At 38.2% G+C, this 21,151-nt stretch overlaps 2 protein-coding genes across 2 annotated transcripts in view; both read left to right on the top strand.

Annotated features, from left to right (window-relative positions):
* The window catches only part of LOC120724583 (CD109 antigen-like), an 8,072-nt gene extending 3,648 nt beyond the window's left edge, over positions 1-4,424 (top strand). Inside the window, exons 2-9 of the mRNA XM_040016841.1 lie at positions 391-496; positions 611-689; positions 1,570-1,735; positions 1,814-1,842; positions 2,475-2,711; positions 3,058-3,183; positions 3,995-4,034; positions 4,408-4,424. Of these exons, the coding sequence (XP_039872775.1) occupies positions 391-496; positions 611-689; positions 1,570-1,735; positions 1,814-1,842; positions 2,475-2,711; positions 3,058-3,183; positions 3,995-4,034; positions 4,408-4,424 (800 nt within the window). The remainder of the gene's footprint in view (positions 1-390; positions 497-610; positions 690-1,569; positions 1,736-1,813; positions 1,843-2,474; positions 2,712-3,057; positions 3,184-3,994; positions 4,035-4,407) is intronic.
* Positions 4,425-5,187: 763 nt separating this feature from the next.
* LOC120724582 (CD109 antigen-like) lies at positions 5,188-19,547 on the top strand. Its single transcript, XM_040016840.1, has 11 exons — positions 5,188-5,221; positions 6,249-6,358; positions 6,468-6,737; positions 7,874-7,975; positions 8,438-8,500; positions 8,720-8,893; positions 9,873-10,025; positions 14,409-14,498; positions 14,956-15,019; positions 15,115-15,226; positions 19,466-19,547. Exons 3-11 carry the CDS (start codon positions 6,579-6,581, stop codon positions 19,545-19,547), a joined length of 999 nt encoding a protein of 332 aa, XP_039872774.1. The 5' UTR covers positions 5,188-5,221; positions 6,249-6,358; positions 6,468-6,578.
* Positions 19,548-21,151: the final 1,604 nt, after the last annotated feature.

Raw genomic sequence — 21,151 nt, 5'->3', positions numbered from 1 at the left:
ATTTTTAAGCAAAAGGAAGTTTGGAGATTGTCTTATAATTATCTAAGAGTTCTGGATCAAGTGATGACTGTTTAAGTAACGGTTTAACTACTGCTAGCTTGAAGGCCTGTGGTACATAGCCAATTATTAGAGAGAAGTTGATCATATTTAAGATTGAAAGATTAATTAGTGGTAGGACTTATTACTGTAAGAAGTTATTACTGAACTTAACGCGGATCAATTGGAGAAAAAGAGTAAAAAAAATGATAATGAAAGTAGCTGTACATAATGTTATGTCTGTGAGATGGTTATGAGTAATTTTTTTTCACGTGGTTAAAATTTGCACAAGTTAATCTCAGTACAAAGGAGAGCAAATGTATCCTTTTGCCTGCTTCTCATGTCTCTCCCCAGCTAAATGCAACACTGACAACAGTGACTGGGAACTGTTGGCTGCGAAACTGGAGCTCAAAGAGCAGAAACGCTGGCTTGAGGGAGCCGAGGATCCATTAATAATTTGGTCAGAAACAAAAAACATAAACCTCGCTAAACTCAAAGCCACCAAATGACTGAACACTAGACACACCAGGTGGGCTTTCTTCTTCACCTGCTTTAACTTTGTGATCACTTACAGGTCTGGTTCCCAGAATGTAAAACCCGATGATCAGTTCTGCCAGTTTTTTCTGGAGAGGAGACGACAATCCTTCCTCCAGGTACAACTGTAGTGAACTAATTGTCCAATCATTGGTCTTGGGTTGACTCTGTTCTGATACTAGATGCCCCTGGTGATACAAAAATATATATACAGGAGAGGTATGCTGTACTACTGTTGCTGTAAATATTTGCCTGTTTATGTGTTTCTACTCTCATTATGACCTGAATCAGAGCACAAGAAATAAAAGCCTCCCAGTGGGATTCAGGTAAACTGATCCTGGTTCAATTCTTCAGGTGATATCGGATAATGATGATGATGAGAAGTAGGAGGTGGGTGTGGTTACTGTCTGCAGGTATGAAGGCAAAACTGATATTACCTGCTTTCAGTACTGAGAGAAGCTCTCTGGAGTGAATTTCATTGATACAAATGGAGCGTCTCCAGGTGTGGGGCATTTTCAGCCTCATCGTTCTCACTGCCGCCCAGAAAACCACAAACGGGTAAGCACACAGGCTGAACTACAGGACTCACCTGGACAGTTTAAACTGCTTCTTCATGAGTGTTTTTCCCTCTTCTGCTCATCTGTGTATCTACAGTTTTTAAATATATTTTCCTACATTTTAGAAAATAAAAAGTCAGTTCAAAACTGCAGGAGTGGTGTTAAAAATTCATTGAATCTAAGCTGAATTTTCATTATTTTTACAAACATGTTTTATTGCCTTACAGTCATTTTTGCACAAGTTGATTAAAAGATATAGATTTAAACTAATGTAAGTACATATTTTTAATAAATTAGTTCCAATAAAATAATAAATGTTCACAGTGGGGAAGGTTTCTGTTTCCATTCGCCCTTTCAGGTTTTCTACACCAACTTGTTATTCTTAATGACGTTTTTTTGGGTGTAAATAAATATATTTATTCATTATGGGTTTTTTCCTCAGCCCCCACCTCAGCCCTCCTACCTGCTCCTTGCTCCCAAAGCCCTCCAACATGGAATCCCAACATCTATATCAGTCACCATCCTGATCCCTTCACCGGTCACTGTATCTGCTCACATTGTTCGTGGAAACCTAACAATGGCCTCACAATCTGTTAAAGTTGAAGGGGGTAAGTATCTGCCACTAACAATTAATTTACAATTAATTAATTATAGCTCTAATCTCACTGTGAAATTCTCTTTCTAAGGTTCAACCACACTGCTGACTTTGCCGCCTGTAAGTAAGAAATTCCTCTGTAACAAATACAAAGGTCAGTCTTTGTAAAGTCAGTCTGAGCTTTCTACAATTCAAGTCAGTTTTATTTTTTGTTTGCACTTACTGTACTTGTTTACTATGTCCCACTATGCTAATAAGTGCCTTATTTCTTTTTAAATATGACACACAATCATTAGAAAATAAACAATAACACTTTGGACTACTTTTTGAAAACAGGATTTTACAGTTCAGCTTTAAAATCATAGCTGAAATTGTGGGTTTTGATGCCCCCTTGTGGCCCCTAAAAGCAACTTCCTGGTAAAAGTTCAGAGCCCAGAACAAAGACCAGTTTTCTGTTTGAGAGCAGGTCGGCGAGGAGAGGCGTAACTCTGATTCTTTAGAGCACAAACAGACACCATCAGGTAAAATTCAAATGGATGTTGAGCAGATTTTGGCTAATTCTCTCATCTGGACCACAGGCGAGCTCTCAGTCCTCCACGGTTCAGATTACATCCGAGAAACTTTAAACTTTAAACTTGGAGCGTTTTCAAAACCTGCTCTTTCTGTATGCCAGATTAAATTTGTTAAGATGATAATGTGACTGTTTGTCATTTAAGTGTTGATGAATTTCCTTCCATGTTGAATTCTTGCAGATTAGTGACAGCGAGCCCAATCACAGGGAGGCCTACATACTGGAGGTCAAAGGTCACAGAGGAGAAGTCCAGGTTTTCTCCAGCTCCACAAAGCTCCACTTGGATCTCGAAGATATCGCCACCTTCATTCAAACAGACAAAGTAATGTACTTACCTGGGCAGACGGTGAAGATCAGAGTTGTTTCCATTCACTCTGATGGGAAGCCCTTCATCAGCCCCGTGGACATCATCATCAGGGTAAGAATGAGGTTATTGTACCAAAAGCATGGAAGAAAGAGAGGACAAGAGGGCAAGATCAGAGACTATTTTTAAAAGATCTCAGGGGAGTTTTACTTGAACAACTTCTGCGTCTGGTTGATTGGATGATGAGTTAATTCTATTACACATACTTCATATTCATATCAGCATCATTTTAATTAATGAATTTCCAGCCATGAACTTTCTTCTTTGCACTAGCATTCACTAGCATTCGTCAGCACTGGTGGCTAAATCAGTCACTTGCCTCTAAACTTGCTGGACGTTTTTCAAAGCACAAACTGAAATTCTGAAAATCGTCTGATCAGCACGTTTTTTCCTGGTCCAGGATCCGAGGGGAAACCTGCTCAGGCAGTGGCTGGCTGCAGACAGCGTCCTTGGCGTTGTGTCCAAAGAGTTTCAGCTGTCTGAAAACCCTCCTCTGGGTCAGTGGACCATCATCGCTACAGTCAAAGTAAGTCCTTTAGCAGGTGAACCTCTGCAGGGTAATTAAGCTGGACAGGCCTCTGATAATTCAATCTAATCCACCTGACCACTGATTGCTTCTGCCAAAGTCAGATCTTTTGTGCAAAGACATTCATGCGGTCAGTGGCACTAATCTGTTTGACAGGAAACCTATAATTAATGCACAGTATGAAAAATGTCTCACCTCCACATCTCCAGGTTTGCATTAAAATATAAGGCTGATTCCCTAACAAGATCTATTAAGACATTTAATAAACATATGGAATCATTTCCTTTAACTTATTCATCTTTGCTTCAAAGAGTATGTCAGTGTTGCTCGTACCTGATTTACTCGTAGTTTTGATTTATACTAACCTTCTCATCACTGGTGACCCTAACCCTTTGTTTTGGAGACAAGCAAAAGTACAAAATCTAAATATTTTTGGTTCTTGGATATTTTTATTTGATATTTGTGCATGATTTCTGGTCAGAGAAATCACTGCTGCGTTTTTTAAATGTATTTGATCTTGTGTGATTAATAATCGGACCTCTCTGCAGTGGATAACTCTGTAACAGGGCAGATTCCATCGGAACAATTGAATGGATAAATAGCAGCACAGGCAAGAGTCCCTTTCATATAAACAACTATCTTAAGTTTCAGTAACTCACAACTCGTGCTGTGAATGTGAAGGGGACTTCTGTGGCTGTAACATTTATTCACACCAGTTAAAGTCAGACTGAGTGAAAGAATGAAGGAATAGATTTTCCTTATAAAAAGAACAAAGAGAGGTGATGTTATAAAGATCCTCTGTGTGTTGCAGGACATTTCAAGTGTGAAGTACTTCACTGTGGCTCAATATGGTATGGATGTTTTCTCTATCCAGCATTACATGTACAGCTTCCTCCTTTTGAAGAATAAAAAACATATTAATTGGGTGTGCGTGTGTGTGTGTGTGTGTGTGAGAAGAGAGCATGTATTCGTATCTTGCGGGGACCAAAAATAGGAAGTTTACTATACTGTGGGGACCAACAGTCCTTAGGGGGACCAAACTCCTGGTCCCCACAAGTTTTGAAGGCATTTTTGAGACTCAAAATGTGGTTTAGTAACAGGGTTACAATTGGGTAGGGTTAGCATTCATATTTCATTAGGGTAAGCAGCTTGGGAAAGCATTATGTCAATTGATGTCCCCACAAGATATGAATATCCACATGTGTGTGTGTCTTTTGGTTGCAGTGCTGGCCAAAGTTTGAGGTTTTTGATCGATGCTCCGGATGTCCATTTTACTGTGAGGACCCTCTGGCGGTCTCCGTCACAGCAAAGTGAGACTTGGCTTTGATCCATTTTATGTGTGAACCAAGTTGCTTCCTCAGGATTATTATGATCTTTCCATCCACATGTACACCTTACGGGAAGCCCGTTCAGGGACACCTGAAATAGGACGTTCATTTATCACTTCACGGTACTGTCGAGTTTTACTATGAGGACAGAGAGGTTCGTATGTCATTGGAATCATTGTGTAATTATTCCTTTAATATTCAGCTGTACAGTTATCATTATAGCTCTCCCCACGATCTGAATTTGTTTATTTTCTTTATTTAAACTATTAAAATAAAATTACAGACTGAAAGCATTTTAATTACATTTTTTCTAAATAGTAAGTTTTCTGCACAGTGAAAAAATAGCTCTAAATGTAGTATAAACATACATTTATACGTCTCGTAAACTAATAATGTAACATGCATGATATTTGTAATATATCAACGCTTAAGATTACTAATTTACCTTTCTCTTTATATTGATTAAATCATTTTTGACTGAAGAACTTCTGCTTTCCTGATTACAACATTTGAAATATATCAGTTTATTTAAACTTAACCATCATAGATTAACACATAACAGTTTCCTTTTCATCAGATTGAGGGTACTGAAAGCTTCACATTTGATGCTCCTGATTATTTCCAAATGAGAAATGATTCCAAAATGATGTACTACGAGGGGAAACGCTGAGACGTAACAGTTGTGGCTCATGTGACTGAATACCTCACAGGTAATTCAGATTTTATTTATAAATGTTAACTTGAAATACCAAAAGATGGTTGTACAGATCAGAAGTGACAATTTACAGCTTATTTCTTTACTTTTTGTTATGTTCTGTATGCATGTATTTCATATATTGTTTTAAGTACTTCTAACTTCTGAGTTTCAGCATTTCCAGGCGTAGAGTTTTATTCCAGGCAGTGTCCAAGCTCATATTTTTGTGAAATTAGTGTGTATTACAATATTTACATTATTTACATACAATTAAAACATCATTTTTCTCCCCCAAATTCTACACAGAATATCCCGTAATGATAAGTGAAAACATTTGCTTGAAAATTTTGCAAAATGTATTAAAAATAAAGACAAAAATATCACATGTACATAAGTATTCATAGCCTTTGCTCAATACTTTGTTGAAGTGCATTGAGTCTTTTTGGCTATGGTGCCACATGCTTGGCTCACCTATTTCTGGGCAGTTTCTCCCATTCTTCTTTACAGAACCTCACAAGCACCATTAGGTTGGATGGGGGGAGTCGGTGTGCTCATTCGGACCTTCAATACTTTTTTTCGTACCCTACTCCAGATTGTGCCTCTTTACAATTTTAGAGGTCTACAAACAATCTCTAGGACTTCGTGGCTTGGTTGGCCTGACATGCACACACAGCTATGTGATGCATAGTGTTAATGGGACCATTGCACGTTTGAATATCACGACATACGATAAATTTGCCAGAATTTTAAGCAAACTTCTTTCACTTTGTCATTATGTGGTGTTGTGTGTACCTCATAATGACAAGGTGAAAAATGAATTTAATCTATTTTATAATAATAAGGCTATAACATGACAAAATGGGAACCAAGTGAAGCGCTGTGAGTATTTTTTTTTTCAGATGCTCTCTACTGTGGGACTTTAAACTGCTATAGTTTTTTTTAATTACAAAGTCAGGGAGATAGTCTACATTATTGTTTGGAATCTAACCAGCTTTTGTTCTTGTTTGTGGTGCTGACTCCTGTGACTACGTCTCATTTTTCAGGCATTACATATAACAGTACGGCAACAGTAGGTTTGTCAATAACCAGATATAAAGTCTCCTTTGAAGAATATCACAAATTATTGAGGCCCTCTTTAACCTTCAGCGCCAGGGTAAGAAGGCAGCATTTAAGTGAAATGCAGAGTCTGAGCTGTACAGATAACAGATATTCCAGTGTTAATGTAAAACAATTATGCTAATTTTTTTTTTCTAATTTTGTAGCTGAAAATATCTACATACAACAATCAGCCACTGTCACTGGAGGATCGCCAAAGCTTTGTTGAAGTTTCAGTGATTCAGCAAAAGCAAAGATTTTGGGGTTGGATCGGAGACATGGTGATAGACACGGAGCCTAAAACATCGAACAGTTCAGGAACTTCAGAAAGTCCAAAGGAGATGCTACCTAAAGAAATGAAGTTTCCTGTCCCTGCAGATGGACTCATACCTTTCAGCATTGAAATCACGAGTGAAACAGACATGCTCAGTATTGATGTAAGTTATACAATAATACCCTCATTGACTAAATATTATAAGACAGATTATTTCAAAATTTGACTTTAAAATGTCTGGATGTGGGATTAAGTACAAGGCCTTTAGTTCTATTAAGAAATCTTGAAAATTATTATTGTTTTACTTTATCTGTTTAGCCTTTGCTTTCAGACACAGCTTATTTCTTAATTTAGGATCCAATTTTGGAAAAAAAATTACAGAATTAGTACTTTCAATTAACTTTTAATTTATATTTAAATTTTAATTAACAAATGAGTCACTGCAACAGCTAAACATATGATTTCAAATGTACTGGTCAACATTAAATTGAACAAATATACTCTGTAGATAGATCATTGACATCTGCTGATATTTTTTCAATATTATGTATTTATATCGAAAGAAATGGTAAAATGCATTAAAGTTTTAGGACATATTGCACTACGCTGAAATATAAATTGGTGTCTCATCTGCATAGAAGAGGGACAAAATTATGTGTTTACCAATTCAGGGGCCAACTGAAAGCTAATTTAATTTCAATTCTAAGTTTAATTTAGAAAATAGGCTAAGTATAACTTGTGAAAAATTTGGAATATATGTCTTTATTATATCAGGGTGTTATGATAATTCTGAATATCAACTGAATTATGTGATTTTTAAAGATTTATTTTGCATTAACTATATTCATAACACAAAACAAAATTTTAAAGGTAACTGTATAATGAAAAATGATTTTATCATATTTAATATCTAACAAGAAAAAGCACAACATGTTTGTTTAATATTGTTTATCTTGTGTGGGTTTTTTTTGTGATATTATCATTTATTTGCTTAAATGTATTTTTATTTAGCAGCAGGATTTTACAACTCACATATTGTACCTAAAAAGCTAAAGGCTTATTTTATTCTGTAGTTGCTAGGTGGAGAGTGCTAATAGCTACAGGCAAGAATAAAGTAATCTACTGTGAAAAATCCACACCTGACAAGAAAATCATGTACAAAAGAAATTACACTTGAATAGATAAATAAATTAATATGAAAAATATTTACGGTGTTAACTAAAACAGAAATTAAACCCAAAAGCATGATCATGATTTCAAATTACATTTAAAATCTTTGGTATCTCTTTTTCTTCTCAGGCTTCTTTTGAGGACAGCCATAGCAATCTATATATACAGCGAAGCTACACATCCCCCAGTGAGAGCTACCTGCAGATTCAGAAACCCTTCACACCTCCAGAGGTAAAGCTGAAGAATACAAGGAACTATTTAAAATTACCTTTGTGTCAGCATTGTAAACATGCAGGTAACATGCCAAAATAGTCTATGGTTACCTTAGATGTCCTTTAAACACACCTCAATCACGTGCACTGTACTGTGCACTTAGAAAAAGAGTTCTTTATAACCATTTGTTTTATTTACATTTGCTTAGTAATTATAAACATTCAGTTTTTTTTCAAATTAAAGTTAACTTAGTTAATAATAATAATAATAATAATAATGGATTGCATTTTATATAGCGCTTTTCGGGGCCCTCAAAGCGCTGTACAATGCTTCCAAGTGACTGCTTGTGTGAAGATGGTGAGGCTTCTAGAATGACTCTTCCAGTGTACATCTTCAAAAAACAGATTTACAGCCAATTACTGACTGTGGTTGTAGAACATTTATACTCATACGTAACGTCACCATTTGACCTTCTTTCAGGTTGGTTCGCCCTTTCTGCTGCACATTGAAAGTAATTTTCCATTGAATGAGATTCACTACCTGGTATGAAAAAAAGCATCAAATATTATTACACTTTGTCTAATTTGTAGTTAATTTGATTAATATTTAAATAAAGCACATTTCCAACTGTCGAAAGTTGTTTGTTTTCCAGTAGTGGTGACAAGAAGTTTTAAGTATTCAGTTTATTGCTGTAAGCAAAGAAAGACGAATGTATGCTTCCAGCTTCTTATGAGACCTTCCGTCTGTATCTTGTGTGTAAAGGTGAAGTCAAGAGGTCAGGCGATTTCTGCCGGGAAAGGCTCTTCTGATCTGACTCTGGTCCCAGAAGTCTCCTGGGCTCCTCTGGCCTGCATCATCGTTTACTGTGTGCACCCCAGCGGAGAGGTCATCAATGATGCAATCCAGCTGCCAATCAGGCAGTTTTTACAAAACCAGGTGATTTTTCATTGTTCATTTTTTTCTTTGAAAAATAAACTAATTTGTCTCTTGAATTGTGTGAATATGAGGTTATGAAGTTGGAAAAAAAGGTGAAGAAAAAACAATCCAAGTTACATGATAATAATTTCCCAGCAAACATTTCAGCAGTGAGTAACCGTCATCTTTTCTCAAAGTCTAGTCTTAGTAAAAAAAAAAAAAAAAGAAGAAAAAGAAAAGAATAGTTGAATGAAAGTTGTGTCAGTGTTGGAGAAATAAGTTTGCCCTCTGCCTGGTGTCCTTCTTTGACTATCTAGCAATTAGAAAAACAAGCAAAATATTGTGTTTTGTGAAAAAGCCTAAAAGCTCATGAAAAGACAACAACCTGCAAAGGTAACATGAACTGGTGTCTTCTTGCTCTGGAGTCCATTTCTTATCCCAATTAGGTTTATATCTTCTACTGCCCTGTGCCATAATGCTAGTGTGTGTCTCTGAACATCCTGTGACTATCTGTTCACAACCAGGAATAATATTTCTTTATTATATTATTGTGAATATATTTCTTATGTTAAAAGATGGTCTGACTGGACCTTTATACGTAACTCCTAACTATCCTAACTGACTTATTCCCTGACTTTATTAAAGTTCTAAATAATCTTTATTTTTCTTAAACTGGTCTTGCTTTTAGCTTTTCAGGCTGACTTTGTCTAATTAGTAGGCAGGACGTTTGCGCCTAAGATGACCACATTTGGCACATTATTTTTCACTGATTTCATACACATCAAAGACTTGAAAAAAAAAGTGAACAAAAAAACAAACCTCAGAATTTTGAAATCTCACATTTTTGCTCACAGAGATGACTTATTTTTACATTATGGTTTAAAATTTTTGTGCATGTTTAATATGAACATCCACCATTAGAGCAGGACATATATAACAGGAAATAACGAGTAAAATGGTACTTTTGCAAATTTGTGACTAATCAACCTGTGATTGGCAGGTGTCGCTTAGTTGGAGCAGTGCTGTAAAGAGGCCAGCTGAGACTGTGACCCTGAATGTGAGTGTACTGGAGCCCAACTCAGTAGTCGGGATCCTGGTGGTTGACAAGGCGACGCAGTGGGCGGGATCAGACAATGACATCACCACGGAGACGGTATGTAAAATGTTAAGATAAGAACTGTATGTATACATTCATGTGAAAATAAAAGTTTGACAGTAAAACTACGTTTATCTCACGATTAAATTGCTTGATTCAGTTCTACTTTACAATGTTGCCTCATTTAATCGTAATTTTGCAGGTATGCATTTATGCACAGCTCTCTTAATGTCCCACCACAGCATTTCAATTAGGTTGAGGTCTGGATGTTTATTGGCCCATTGAGACACTTTGATTCTTTTCTTTGTCAGCCATTCTGTTGTTGCTGCTTTGCTTGGCACCATTCTCCTGTTTGTTTTTGTGCCAAACTTTTAGCTGTCAGACTGATGGCCTGAAATTTGACTCTAGAATTGGTTAGCATACAGAGAAGTTCAGGTCACAAGCACCTGGTCCTGTGATTACAAAACAAGTCCAAACCATTAACCCTCCACCACTGTGCTGACAGTTTTTATGAGTTGTTTGTGCTTATATTCTGCGTTTGGTTTTCCCCAAATGTGCTTTGTATTTTGACCAAAAAATCTCCACTTGGGTCTCATCTATCCAAAGGACATTGAAGTCTTGTGGTTTGTTCAGATGCACCTTTGCAAACCTAAGCTGTACTGGCATTTTCTATTTAAAGAGAAAACGATTTATCCTGGCAGCTCTTCCAAACAGCCCATTCAGTGGCTTGCAAAAGTTTTCGGCCCCCTTGAACCTTCCCACATTTTGTCACATTACAGCCACAAACATGAATCAATTTTATTGAAATTCCATGTGAAAGACCAATACAAAGTGGTGTACACGTGAGAAGTGGAATGAAAATCATACATGATTCCAAACATTTTTTTACAAATAAATAACTGTAAAGTGGGGTGTGTGTAATTATTTAGCCCCCTTTGGTCTGAGTACAGTCAGTTGCCCATAGACATTGCCTGATGAGTGCTAATGACTAAATAGAGTGCTCCTGTGTGTAATCTAGTGTCAGTACAAATACAGCTGCTCTGTGATGGCCTCAGAGATTGTCTAAGAGAATATTGGGAGCAACAACACCATGAAGTCCAAAGAACACACCAGACAGGTCAGGGATAAAGTTATTGAGAAATTTAAAGCAGGCTTAGGCTACAAAAAGATTTCCCAAGCTTTGAACATCCCACGGAGCACTGTTCAAGCGATCATTCAGAAATGGAAGGAGTATGGCACAACTGTAAACCTACCAGGACAAGGCCATCCACCTAAACTCACAGGCCGAACAAGGAGAGCGCTGATCAGAAATGCAGCCAAGAGGTGACTCTGGACGAGCTGCAGAGATCTACAGCTCAGGTGGGGGAATCTGTCCATAGGACAACTATTAGTCGTGCACTGCACAAAGTTGGCCTTTATGGAAGAGTGGCAAGAAGAAAGCCATTGTTAACAGAAAACCATAAGAAGTCCCGTTTGCAGTTTGCCACAAGTCATGTGGGGGACACAGCAAACATGTGGAAGAAGGTGCTCTGGTCAGATGAGACCAAAATGGAACTTTCTGGCCAAAATGCAAAACGCTATGTGTGGCGGAAAATTAACACTGCACATCACTCTGAACACACCATCCCCACTGTCAAATATGGTGGTGGCAGCATCATGCTCTGGGGGTGCTTCTCTTCAGCAGGGACAGGGAAGCTGGTTAGAGATGATGGGAAGATGGATGGAGCCAAATACAGGGCACTCTTGGAAGAAAACCTGTTGGAGTCTGCAAAAGACTTGAGACTGGGGCGGAGGTTCACCTTCCAGCAGGACAACGACCCTAAACATAAAGCCAGGGCAATAATGGAATAGTTAAAAAAAAAAAAAAAAAAAAAAAAAATAGAATGGCCCAGTCAAAGTCTAGATCTAAATCTAGACTTTGACTGTGCAAAGCACTGTATTTTTCTAAGTGCGCTGTCATTAACTTTTGCATTTAACTTGCTAATCGATGTTTGCAGAGTCTCAGATGTAGCTCTTGGATATCTTGCAGTTTCTGTGAGCATTGCACAGTCTGACCTTGGAAGGAATTTACTGGGATGTGCACTCCTGGGATAACTTTGGCATTGTGTTAACACATACCCAGCACGCTGCTAAACTGTCTTCTTTTACAGAGGTGCTCACAATTGATGACTGATGAACTGATGGCAACTCATTGACATTTGATAATCAGCACGTTGGCTGTTCCTTATCCTCCTAATTCGTATGGAGGCAATCAGGGTTTACTGAGTATTGTTCAGAAGACTGCATTGAATCCTATGAAAAATGTTTTTAAAGTGAAAGGTTAAGAGATATGTGAAGAAGATGAGATGTTTTCCTTGTACAGGGAGTGCAGAATTATTAGGCAAGTTGTATTTTTGAGGAATAATTTTATTATTGGACAACAACCATGTTCTCAATGAACCCAAAAAACTCATTAATATCAAAGCTGAATGTTTTTGGAAGTAGTTTTTAGTTTGTTTTTAGTTTTAGCTATTTTAGGGGGATATCTGTGTGTGCAGGTGACTATTACTGTGCATAATTATTAGGCAACTTAACAAAAAACAAATATATACCCATTTCAATTATTTATTTTACCAGTGAAACCAATATAACATCTCCACATTCACAAATATACATTTCTGACATTCAAAAACAAAACAAAAACAAACCAGCGACCAATATAGCCACCTTTCTTTGCAAGGACACTCAAAAGCCTGCCATCCATGGATTCTGTCAGTGTTTTGATCTGTTCACCATCAGCATTGCGTCCAGCAGCAACCACAGCCTCCCAGACACTGTTCAGAGAGGTGTACTGTTTTCCCTCCTTGTAAATCTCACATTTGATGGACCACAGGTTCTCAATGGGGTTCAGATCAGGTGAACAAGGAGGCCATGTCATTAGTTTTTCTTCTTTTATACCCTTTCTTGCCAGCCACGCTGTGGAGTACTTGGACGCGTGTGATGGAGCATTGTCCTGCATGAAAATCATGTTTTTCTTGAAGGATGCAGACTTCTTCCTGTACCACTGCTTGAAGAAGGTGTCTTCCAGAAACTGGCAGTAGGACTGGGAGTTGAGCTTGACTCCATCCTCAACCCGAAAAGGCCCCACAAGCTCATCTTTGATGATACCAGCCCAAACCAGTACTCCACCTCCACCTTGCTGGCGTCTGAGTCGGACTGGAGCTCTCTGCCCTTTACCAATCCAGCCACGGGCCCATCCATCTGGCCCATCAAGACTCACTCTCATTTCATCAGTCCATAAAACCTTAGAAAAATCAGTCTTGAGATATTTCTTGGCCCAGTCTTGACGTTTCAGCTTGTGTGTCTTGTTCAGTGGTGGTCGTCTTTCAGCCTTTCTTACCTTGGCCATGTCTCTGAGTATTGCACACCTTGTGCTTTTGGGCACTCCGGTGATGTTGCAGCTCTGAAATATGGCCAAACTGGTGGCAAGTGGCATCTTGGCAGCTGCACGCTTGACTTTTCTCAGTTCATGGGCAGTTATTTTGCGCCTTGGTTTTTCCACACGCTTCTTGCGACCCTGTTGACTATTTTGAATGAAACGCTTGATTGTTCGATGATCACGTTTCAGAAGCTTTGCAATTTTGAGACTGCTGCATCCCTCTGCAAGATATCTCACTATTTTTGACTTTTCTGAGCCTGTCAAGTCCTTCTTTTGACCCATTTTGCCAAAGGAAAGGACGTTGCCTAATAATTATGCACACCTGATATAGGGTGTTGATGTCATTAGACCACACCCCTTCTCATTACAGAGATGCACATCGCCTAATATGCTTAATTGGTAGTAGGCTTTCGAGCCTATACAGCTTGGAGTAAGACAACATGCATGAAGAGGATGATGTGGACAAAATACTCATTTGCCTAATAATTCTGCACTCCCTGTACATGATAGGATAGTTTGTATAAATGTAATTCAGCTTCTCAAACTAAAACAATTATTGGTTTCTTAAAATGTTAATAATTAAATATCAGCATGTGAGGCAGCTTACTTACTTCAATCTGATCCTTAATTTGAGAGATCAAACTTGGAGCCTTTCACTCATCTGTTTTTCATTCGTACTGACTGTTGTTGATCACATAACATGCTTTATTGTTTACAACAGTGTAACCTGTGAATACTAGAAGCTTCCATATCTCCTTGGGGTCCTCTGTAGTTTATTGTTTTCTAGCTAAATGTTCTCTGCCTTTTATAATCATATGCTTCCTGGTATATGATCCCTTTCATGTTCACCTGGGAAAACAAACCTGCCTCCCCACCCAAGTATCAGTTTAACAAGGCTGAACTTTTTTATTAGACATGTTAGCTGGTTTTAAACAAGAGCTTTTTTTTCTGTCCCAGTTTGCTTTGTTCAGTTTTATGGGGTGTAACAGTAGCAGCTCTTATATTGCTGATGATATTTTCAGGTGATGAAGCAGATGAAGGAGTTTGGCAATTCCATGGCTGACGGCAACAATGAAACACCAAAAATGGGGGATCCACACTCTGTTTTCAAGGTTAGCCTCCACAGAGAGACATTGCTTCTGTTTATTTAGTGATTAAAAAGGACCAACTCTGCTCATTTTCAGCTATTCTTTGACTCAAGAAGCATTGTTTGAATCACAAAATAGTCCTTACTTATCTTATAACAGGCTCTGACATGGGAGGGCCTTCCGTGATCATTGTGTGCCCTAGATGCTCATATTTACAGATATAATATCAAACAGATCCAAGAGTAGAAACAACTGTGACCCTGAGTGTTCAGAGCAGTCTGTGCCTGAGCTTTTAACTCACTTATACCTACACTAAAGCCATAATTCTAATATTTTGACATGTGTAATATTTCTGTAATTACTTATAACTCATAACATAGTTTTGGTTTGGTTTTCCTCTTTTTCACTGAGGGAAGATGGACAGTCTTCACTTTATTTAAAAATGAATAATATGTAATGATAGTTCTGTTTTTTTGTACAGTCATGTGATCTTGTGGTTTTCACTGATGCCAGTTTGAAAACGTATCAAATAATGCACGACTTCCGTAAGTGTTAAACAGTATCAAACATTTTAATCATTGTGGATCTGTAATGCTAACGTGACTGATACACTTTTTTTTTTTTTTTTTTTAAACAGCAGGGGAGATAATGTTTTACATTACTGCGACAGAGGATTTACGTGGAGAGCAACAAAAGGAACGTGTGCGTTGGTACTTTCCAGAGACCTGGATCTGGATGGACACAAACACCAGGTGATATTTCAGTGTCAGACTGTAGAAACAGTTGCCTCCTGCTGTTTCATGTGACCTTTACTCTACATATTGAAAAATAGAGTTTAAACAAAAGTTTTCAAATTTTATGTAAATTGTAAGGCTGCAGCACAGACACCAGAATTTCACACACACAAAGCACAATTTTCTTGAACAGTTGATATAAGAACACAGGTCACATTATTTTGAGACAGTTGCATTTAAAATACTGCAAAAGGCAATATCAAGGCAGTTTATTTTCTTCACACCGAGTGCCACTATGTACAGGTGAAGGAAAGGGATTTGGGGTCTCTAGGGGTCACGAGGGCAGTGAGGGGAAAACGCACACGGTTAATTCAGACACAGGACTTATCCTCCCAGGGATTCCTTTTCGCGCTCACACCGCACCAACACACCACACTCACAACAGATCAGTAGCAGGTCCTCGGGTGGGGCATGCAGAGTCAGGCATGAAAAGAGGAGATTGGTATCAGAATAGGCACTTCAAAGAGAAACTTGAAGAAAGCTGCTGAATACAGGAAACACTGACGAAGGTTACACAATAATCCAGCGACGAAGCATTCCCAGTGGCTGCCTTAAGTAGAGATGGACCGATTCGATATTACGTATTGGTATCGGTCCGATACTGACCTAAATTACTGGATCGGATATCGGAAAGAAATAAAAAATGTAATCCGATCCATTAAATATCACAAAAGCGCCTCACAAAACTTGCGACACGCTGTAACTTGCCTCATAACCTTAGCACGTTGGAGCAGTATGCATCACGTGATAGAGTGGCTGTGGCGTGCAAGAGGTGTCGGTGGTCTGGTTCAGCATTTGGAGCCTCGCTACCAATCCGGCATTTCATCTCCGAAAAAGTTATCCCAGAGAGAAGTAAAGCAAGTGTGTAAGTTCATCTCTGAATGTTTGTAAAGCATTCTCACGTTAAGCTTAACAACCGATATGGAGCGACTGCCTCTCTCTCCCTCCCCTCCATAATGATCAGCTGATCGGCTTTTCTGTGCGAGTCCGTCTCTCTTGTTTGTTTTTGGCCCACTTTGCACCAGAAAAGAGGAAACCAGCGGCTGAACAACAACAGCAAGCAGCTTGATAAGCTGTTGTTAGAATTTATTTAATATTACTTTCTACACCAGGATCTTTTTCTATGTAGCTGACGGCTGGTAACTGGCACATACTTTTCTTTCTCATTCTCATTTAAAATGTCTAGCTTTTAATAAATAATTATCTGAATCTTACACCCAAAGTTTTAATTTGATGTAAAATGAATAGAAGTCCATTACTGTATATAGTAACTATTAAGTCTAATATACCCTAGTAAGCTATAGTACTTTTTCCTTTGGGAAGGCTGTGCAGTCTGCAATTCTGTTGAAGAAAGATGTTGAATCTATTTAATATTTCTTGGAAAAAAAAAAGATTTCTGTGCATTTTTTCCACACTGCATCAAATTAAAGTTGATTACGTCAAGTAAGCATCATGAGGTGGAGGGTTCCCTTTTTTTTTTTTTTTTTTTTTGTTGCTGGGAGTTGAAACCCTATTAGTTAGGTACTCTAATAGGGTTTCAATAGGTAGTTAAGTACTCTTTAAAATACCAGAATAGGGAGGATGGTGTAGGTTTAAGTTTATTAGATTGATCAGCATTGCTGAACTATGAAAACAGTTTTTGCATACAGGTATAACAGAATAGCTTTAGTGTTGTTGTTGTTGTTGTTGTTTTTTTTAAACTTGAGTATGAACTTAGGCAAAATGCAGCAAGATATTTAAAAAACAGTTTTATTGATTAAAAAAACACTATATCGGATTGATATCGGTATCGGCAGATATCCAAATTTATGATATTGGTATCGGACATAAAAAAGTGGTACGTGCCATCTCTAGCCTTAAGTAGGGAGCCTGTGAGAGTGTTGATCAGATGATTGTTTGCAGGTGCGGGAGCCATGGGCGGGAGTCACAATGAACTCCACCCCGGTAGTGCGCAGGGCACAAGAGGGGAGCGAGAAGGGGCAAAATATACAGAAACACTTGTAGCCATACTGAGTCTGCCGAACAGGCACAGAGACCATGACAATAGCAGGAGTAAAACAGGTGGAGATGTTGAATTCAATCAGTCCACTTAGCAGAAGTGAGGCCAAGAGGCTGTCAAGAAATGCAGTTCCTCTAATGTCCAATAAATCCACAGACCCCAAAGTTAACAGCAGAAATAAACATGTTTATAGTTTGGGAAAAGCCTCTACTTTTGTTCTCTGTGAAGGTTCTCATTCATCCAGGTCAGGGGTCGGCAACCTGCGGCTCTTTAGTCCTTATAGTGCGGCTCCACGTGGTTTGGGAAAATAAATTAGAAGTGTTTAGTTGAAGTGTATTTTATTTATGTTAGTTCTTATTTAACTTGTAGTGCTAAATTGGAAGATTATTGTGATATTGAAATATAAGAATACAATTATATTCTATTATTTTTTCATCGCTCAAAATAAGCGTCACACTCGTGGAAGCCGGTATATCCGCTGAAACACCACGCATTTATCGAGACTTTCAGCCCTAGGTAGGCCAATTATCGACCTTTGGATCCACATTATGTCAGCAGCTCCACCGTAAACTATGTTAAAAACAAACACCGCTCATGCCTCACAGATGACAGGTTACAATCCTGCGTAAAGATGAAAGTGACTTCGTACAGCCCCGATTTGCAGACGCTGTGCGCAGAGGTTCAGGAGCAGAAGTCCCATTGTACCATGGCAAGCCTGACGATGTTTGCATGAACACGCTTTTCAGCATCTCTTTATTGACCACTTTTCACACACGGTTGCTGTATGCATACAGCCGGCAAATATCTATTTTTCTTTTCTTTAGCAGTATAGTGCTTTTGGTCAAGGATCCAAAAGCCCAAAGGCGAGTAGGGTGGCAGCTCACAACAGTATTTGTTTGCTACATGGATCATTTTAGTTCAGCTGGGCGTCTTTCCTTTTGTTATATTTCTTTAAGAGTGTTAATTACATAATTAAATGTAATTTTCTCTGTAGCACTTCATAGATTTCATAAGCAACACACCTTAGTTGTTCACACAAAGCATAAATATATATATATATATATATATATATATATATATATATATATATATATATATATATATATATATATAAAAACAATATATACAGTGTTATCTTCATTTTAGATGTCAAAAAGCATTTGCGGCTCCCAGTGTTTTTTTTTTTTTCCTTTTGCGTGGAAACCAGGTCCAAATGGCTCTTTGGGTGTTAAAGGTTGCTGACCCCTGATCCAGGTAATTGTGGTCTAAGTTTGGAAAGAAAAGCGTCTGGGCGTCTTTAAGTTTTCTTGAAGATGCTTCACCTCTAATCCAAGAAGCTTTTCAGTTCCAAGAGTAATTGGTGGAGAGTCCCCAGATTTTTAAACCCTATGGGAGTGTCCCCAAGAGGGTCTTGGACCCCCTATTGTTCCTCTACCTAATCACACAGCCAAGGTGTGAAAACTGTTTTGGCTCACTGTGGTGGGACGTGGTCTCCTGTGCCGTGCAGGAGGGTGGATGCCGTGCATCCTTAATCACGCCCACAGAGTTAAAACATGGGGACTCAGGGGTCGGTGTGTATTGTGGTGTGATGAGATGTAAATAAATGGCTCATAATTGCGATCTGTGGTCCCGCCGTGCCATATTCACACCACAGTCACAATCAGCCAAGGTTTCGGGTGAACCCATTGTGAATCCTAGCCTCACTCTATCATGTGATTTACTGAGGTTAAATGGCCCAGGATGTGAGTGGGTGTTATTTTTTTTGCTGTTACCTTGGCATATAACCTTAGGAGATAATGTCCCATATACATTCATACTTATGAAATGATAAAGATATTACCAAGCTAACGCTGAGTAAGCTGTGGTGCAAAACAAAGGCTCAAACAACACAAAGAAGGTGAAGCCACAAACAGTCAGAGATCTCATAGATAATGGTCAGGATCTAAGTTTTTAAGAACTTTTTTTTTTTCTCCAAATAACCACATTCTCCAACCTGCAAAGACAAAAGACAACGCACCTCCAACACCTAACATTTTAAGTCAGTAAGCAAACATACTGTTTGTAAGAAAGCTGATGACCTGCACGGTATGATTCTTCAGAAACAGTTGGGTCAGATGCAGTTTTTTAAATTTAAAGTTCTCTCTCTCTCTTTTTTTTTTTTTTTTTTTTTTTTTTTTTTTTTTTTCCGTTTGTTGCAGTAATTCAAACACAAAGGAAATAGCGCTAAACTGTACCAGACAGCATCACAACCTGGATTGCCACTGCCTTTGTGATGTCTGAGAATCTGGGACTGGAATTGTAGAGCAACCAGCAGAGGTATTAAGGTTTATATATTTAATTCATTTTAATTTTTAACCCTGTATTATTAAATTTATTCACAGTATGGCTTTTTGGCTTATTAATCTGAGCAGTAGCTGTTAGCATTAGCATCTCTTGTAACCAGGTTTTTCTATGCAACCTTCCTGCAGCTGACAGTGTTCCAGGATTTCTTCCTGTCCTTACATCTTCCGGCCTTCATTCATCCGGGTGCGAGGAGATGGCTGCTGGAGATCATTCTGTTCAACTCCTCCAAGAGGACCAGACGGTGAATCTGCTTCTCCTCACACACAGGCAGAGTGTACATTAATATAAGAGTTCTGCCAGCATTAGACAAATGGGTCATTTTTAACCCCCTTGGTACGGTGCTAAATTAGCTTTATTATGGAGGGACTGCCAAAAATAAATTAAACGAATAAGTTAGAAAAGAAAAGTACATGTTTAAAATAAAACATGTTCAACTGTGTGGGTCTAAAGAATGTCCTATATTTTATAATAGGAATATAAATATGGACATCAAAGAATTACTTCTCAAAGTATTACGTAAGAGAAAACCTTTTCTTTAATAGTTCAACAGCTTTTGCCCTCTTGGAAAATTCTTTATTGTTTTTATTAGTTTATCGGTTGTTATTTTAAGAGTGTGTGCTTTCTTGTTAAGTTTTGATCATGATAACTTTAATTTCATTTTGTAAAGTTTTTTAACTATTATTTATCTATTTGTGGGATTTGAGGCAATAAGAAAACAAATAAAGAATATTAAGTCAGAAATATACATTTATGTCGAATTTATAGATTAATTATTTCCCATATTATTTTTTTAAATAAATATTTATTTTTATTACATGTAATCATAATATGTATGTATTTATGTAATAATAAATTTTGGGCATTTAATTAATTGTTGCATACTTATGGCAGCTTCTGCCTGCCATACATTATTAAATCACAATACAGTACAGCAGAGTTAGATTTTTGTAAGATGCTGCCACCTAGATGAACCATAAGCAGACAGTTATAATAGAAGGGTGGCTGCTTTTCAGTTCAGTGTCCAGGATCTTGGTGGCAAATAGATTGTAACTGCTGAGGTTTGCTAGTATCAGTGGTGAGTTTCTTTGTTTTCTTTGAAACCGAGAGTGTTGAGAACACTTAAAATGTGACCTTTCCCACACATATCTGCGTCTTTTTAAATGCGAAATTCTGTTTAACCAATGTATATTGGGGGTTCTTTACGTGTCAAGTTGCCATAATCTAAGGTGGCATCAGTATTTCTGAAAATTGATATGTTCTTTAAACCCTTTCATGAAAGAACAGGCCTCTTTGGTTTCCTCCGACTCCCTTTGTGCCACGTTAAATGTGATCACTCTGTGCCTTTGTCGTTAGGTCACCGTCACTGTTGCACAAAGTGAGACCTTCGAGTTCGTCTTCCCAGACAACGAGCAGCACTCCACGCCCGGTGTTCATCCGGTGTTTGTGAAGAGTGAAAGCGGAGCCACCGTCCTCGTTCCCATCAGGCCGCTGGTCCTCGGGGAGATCCCCATCTCTGTGAAAGCCAACTCGGATGCAGTGTC

This window comes from Simochromis diagramma, unplaced genomic scaffold (assembly GCF_900408965.1).
Source record: "Simochromis diagramma unplaced genomic scaffold, fSimDia1.1 OVJJ01000802.1, whole genome shotgun sequence".
Classification (NCBI taxonomy): domain Eukaryota; kingdom Metazoa; phylum Chordata; class Actinopteri; order Cichliformes; family Cichlidae; genus Simochromis; species Simochromis diagramma.
Note: the sequence above shows the minus strand (reverse complement) of the source record. Positions and strands in the feature narration are given on the sequence as shown.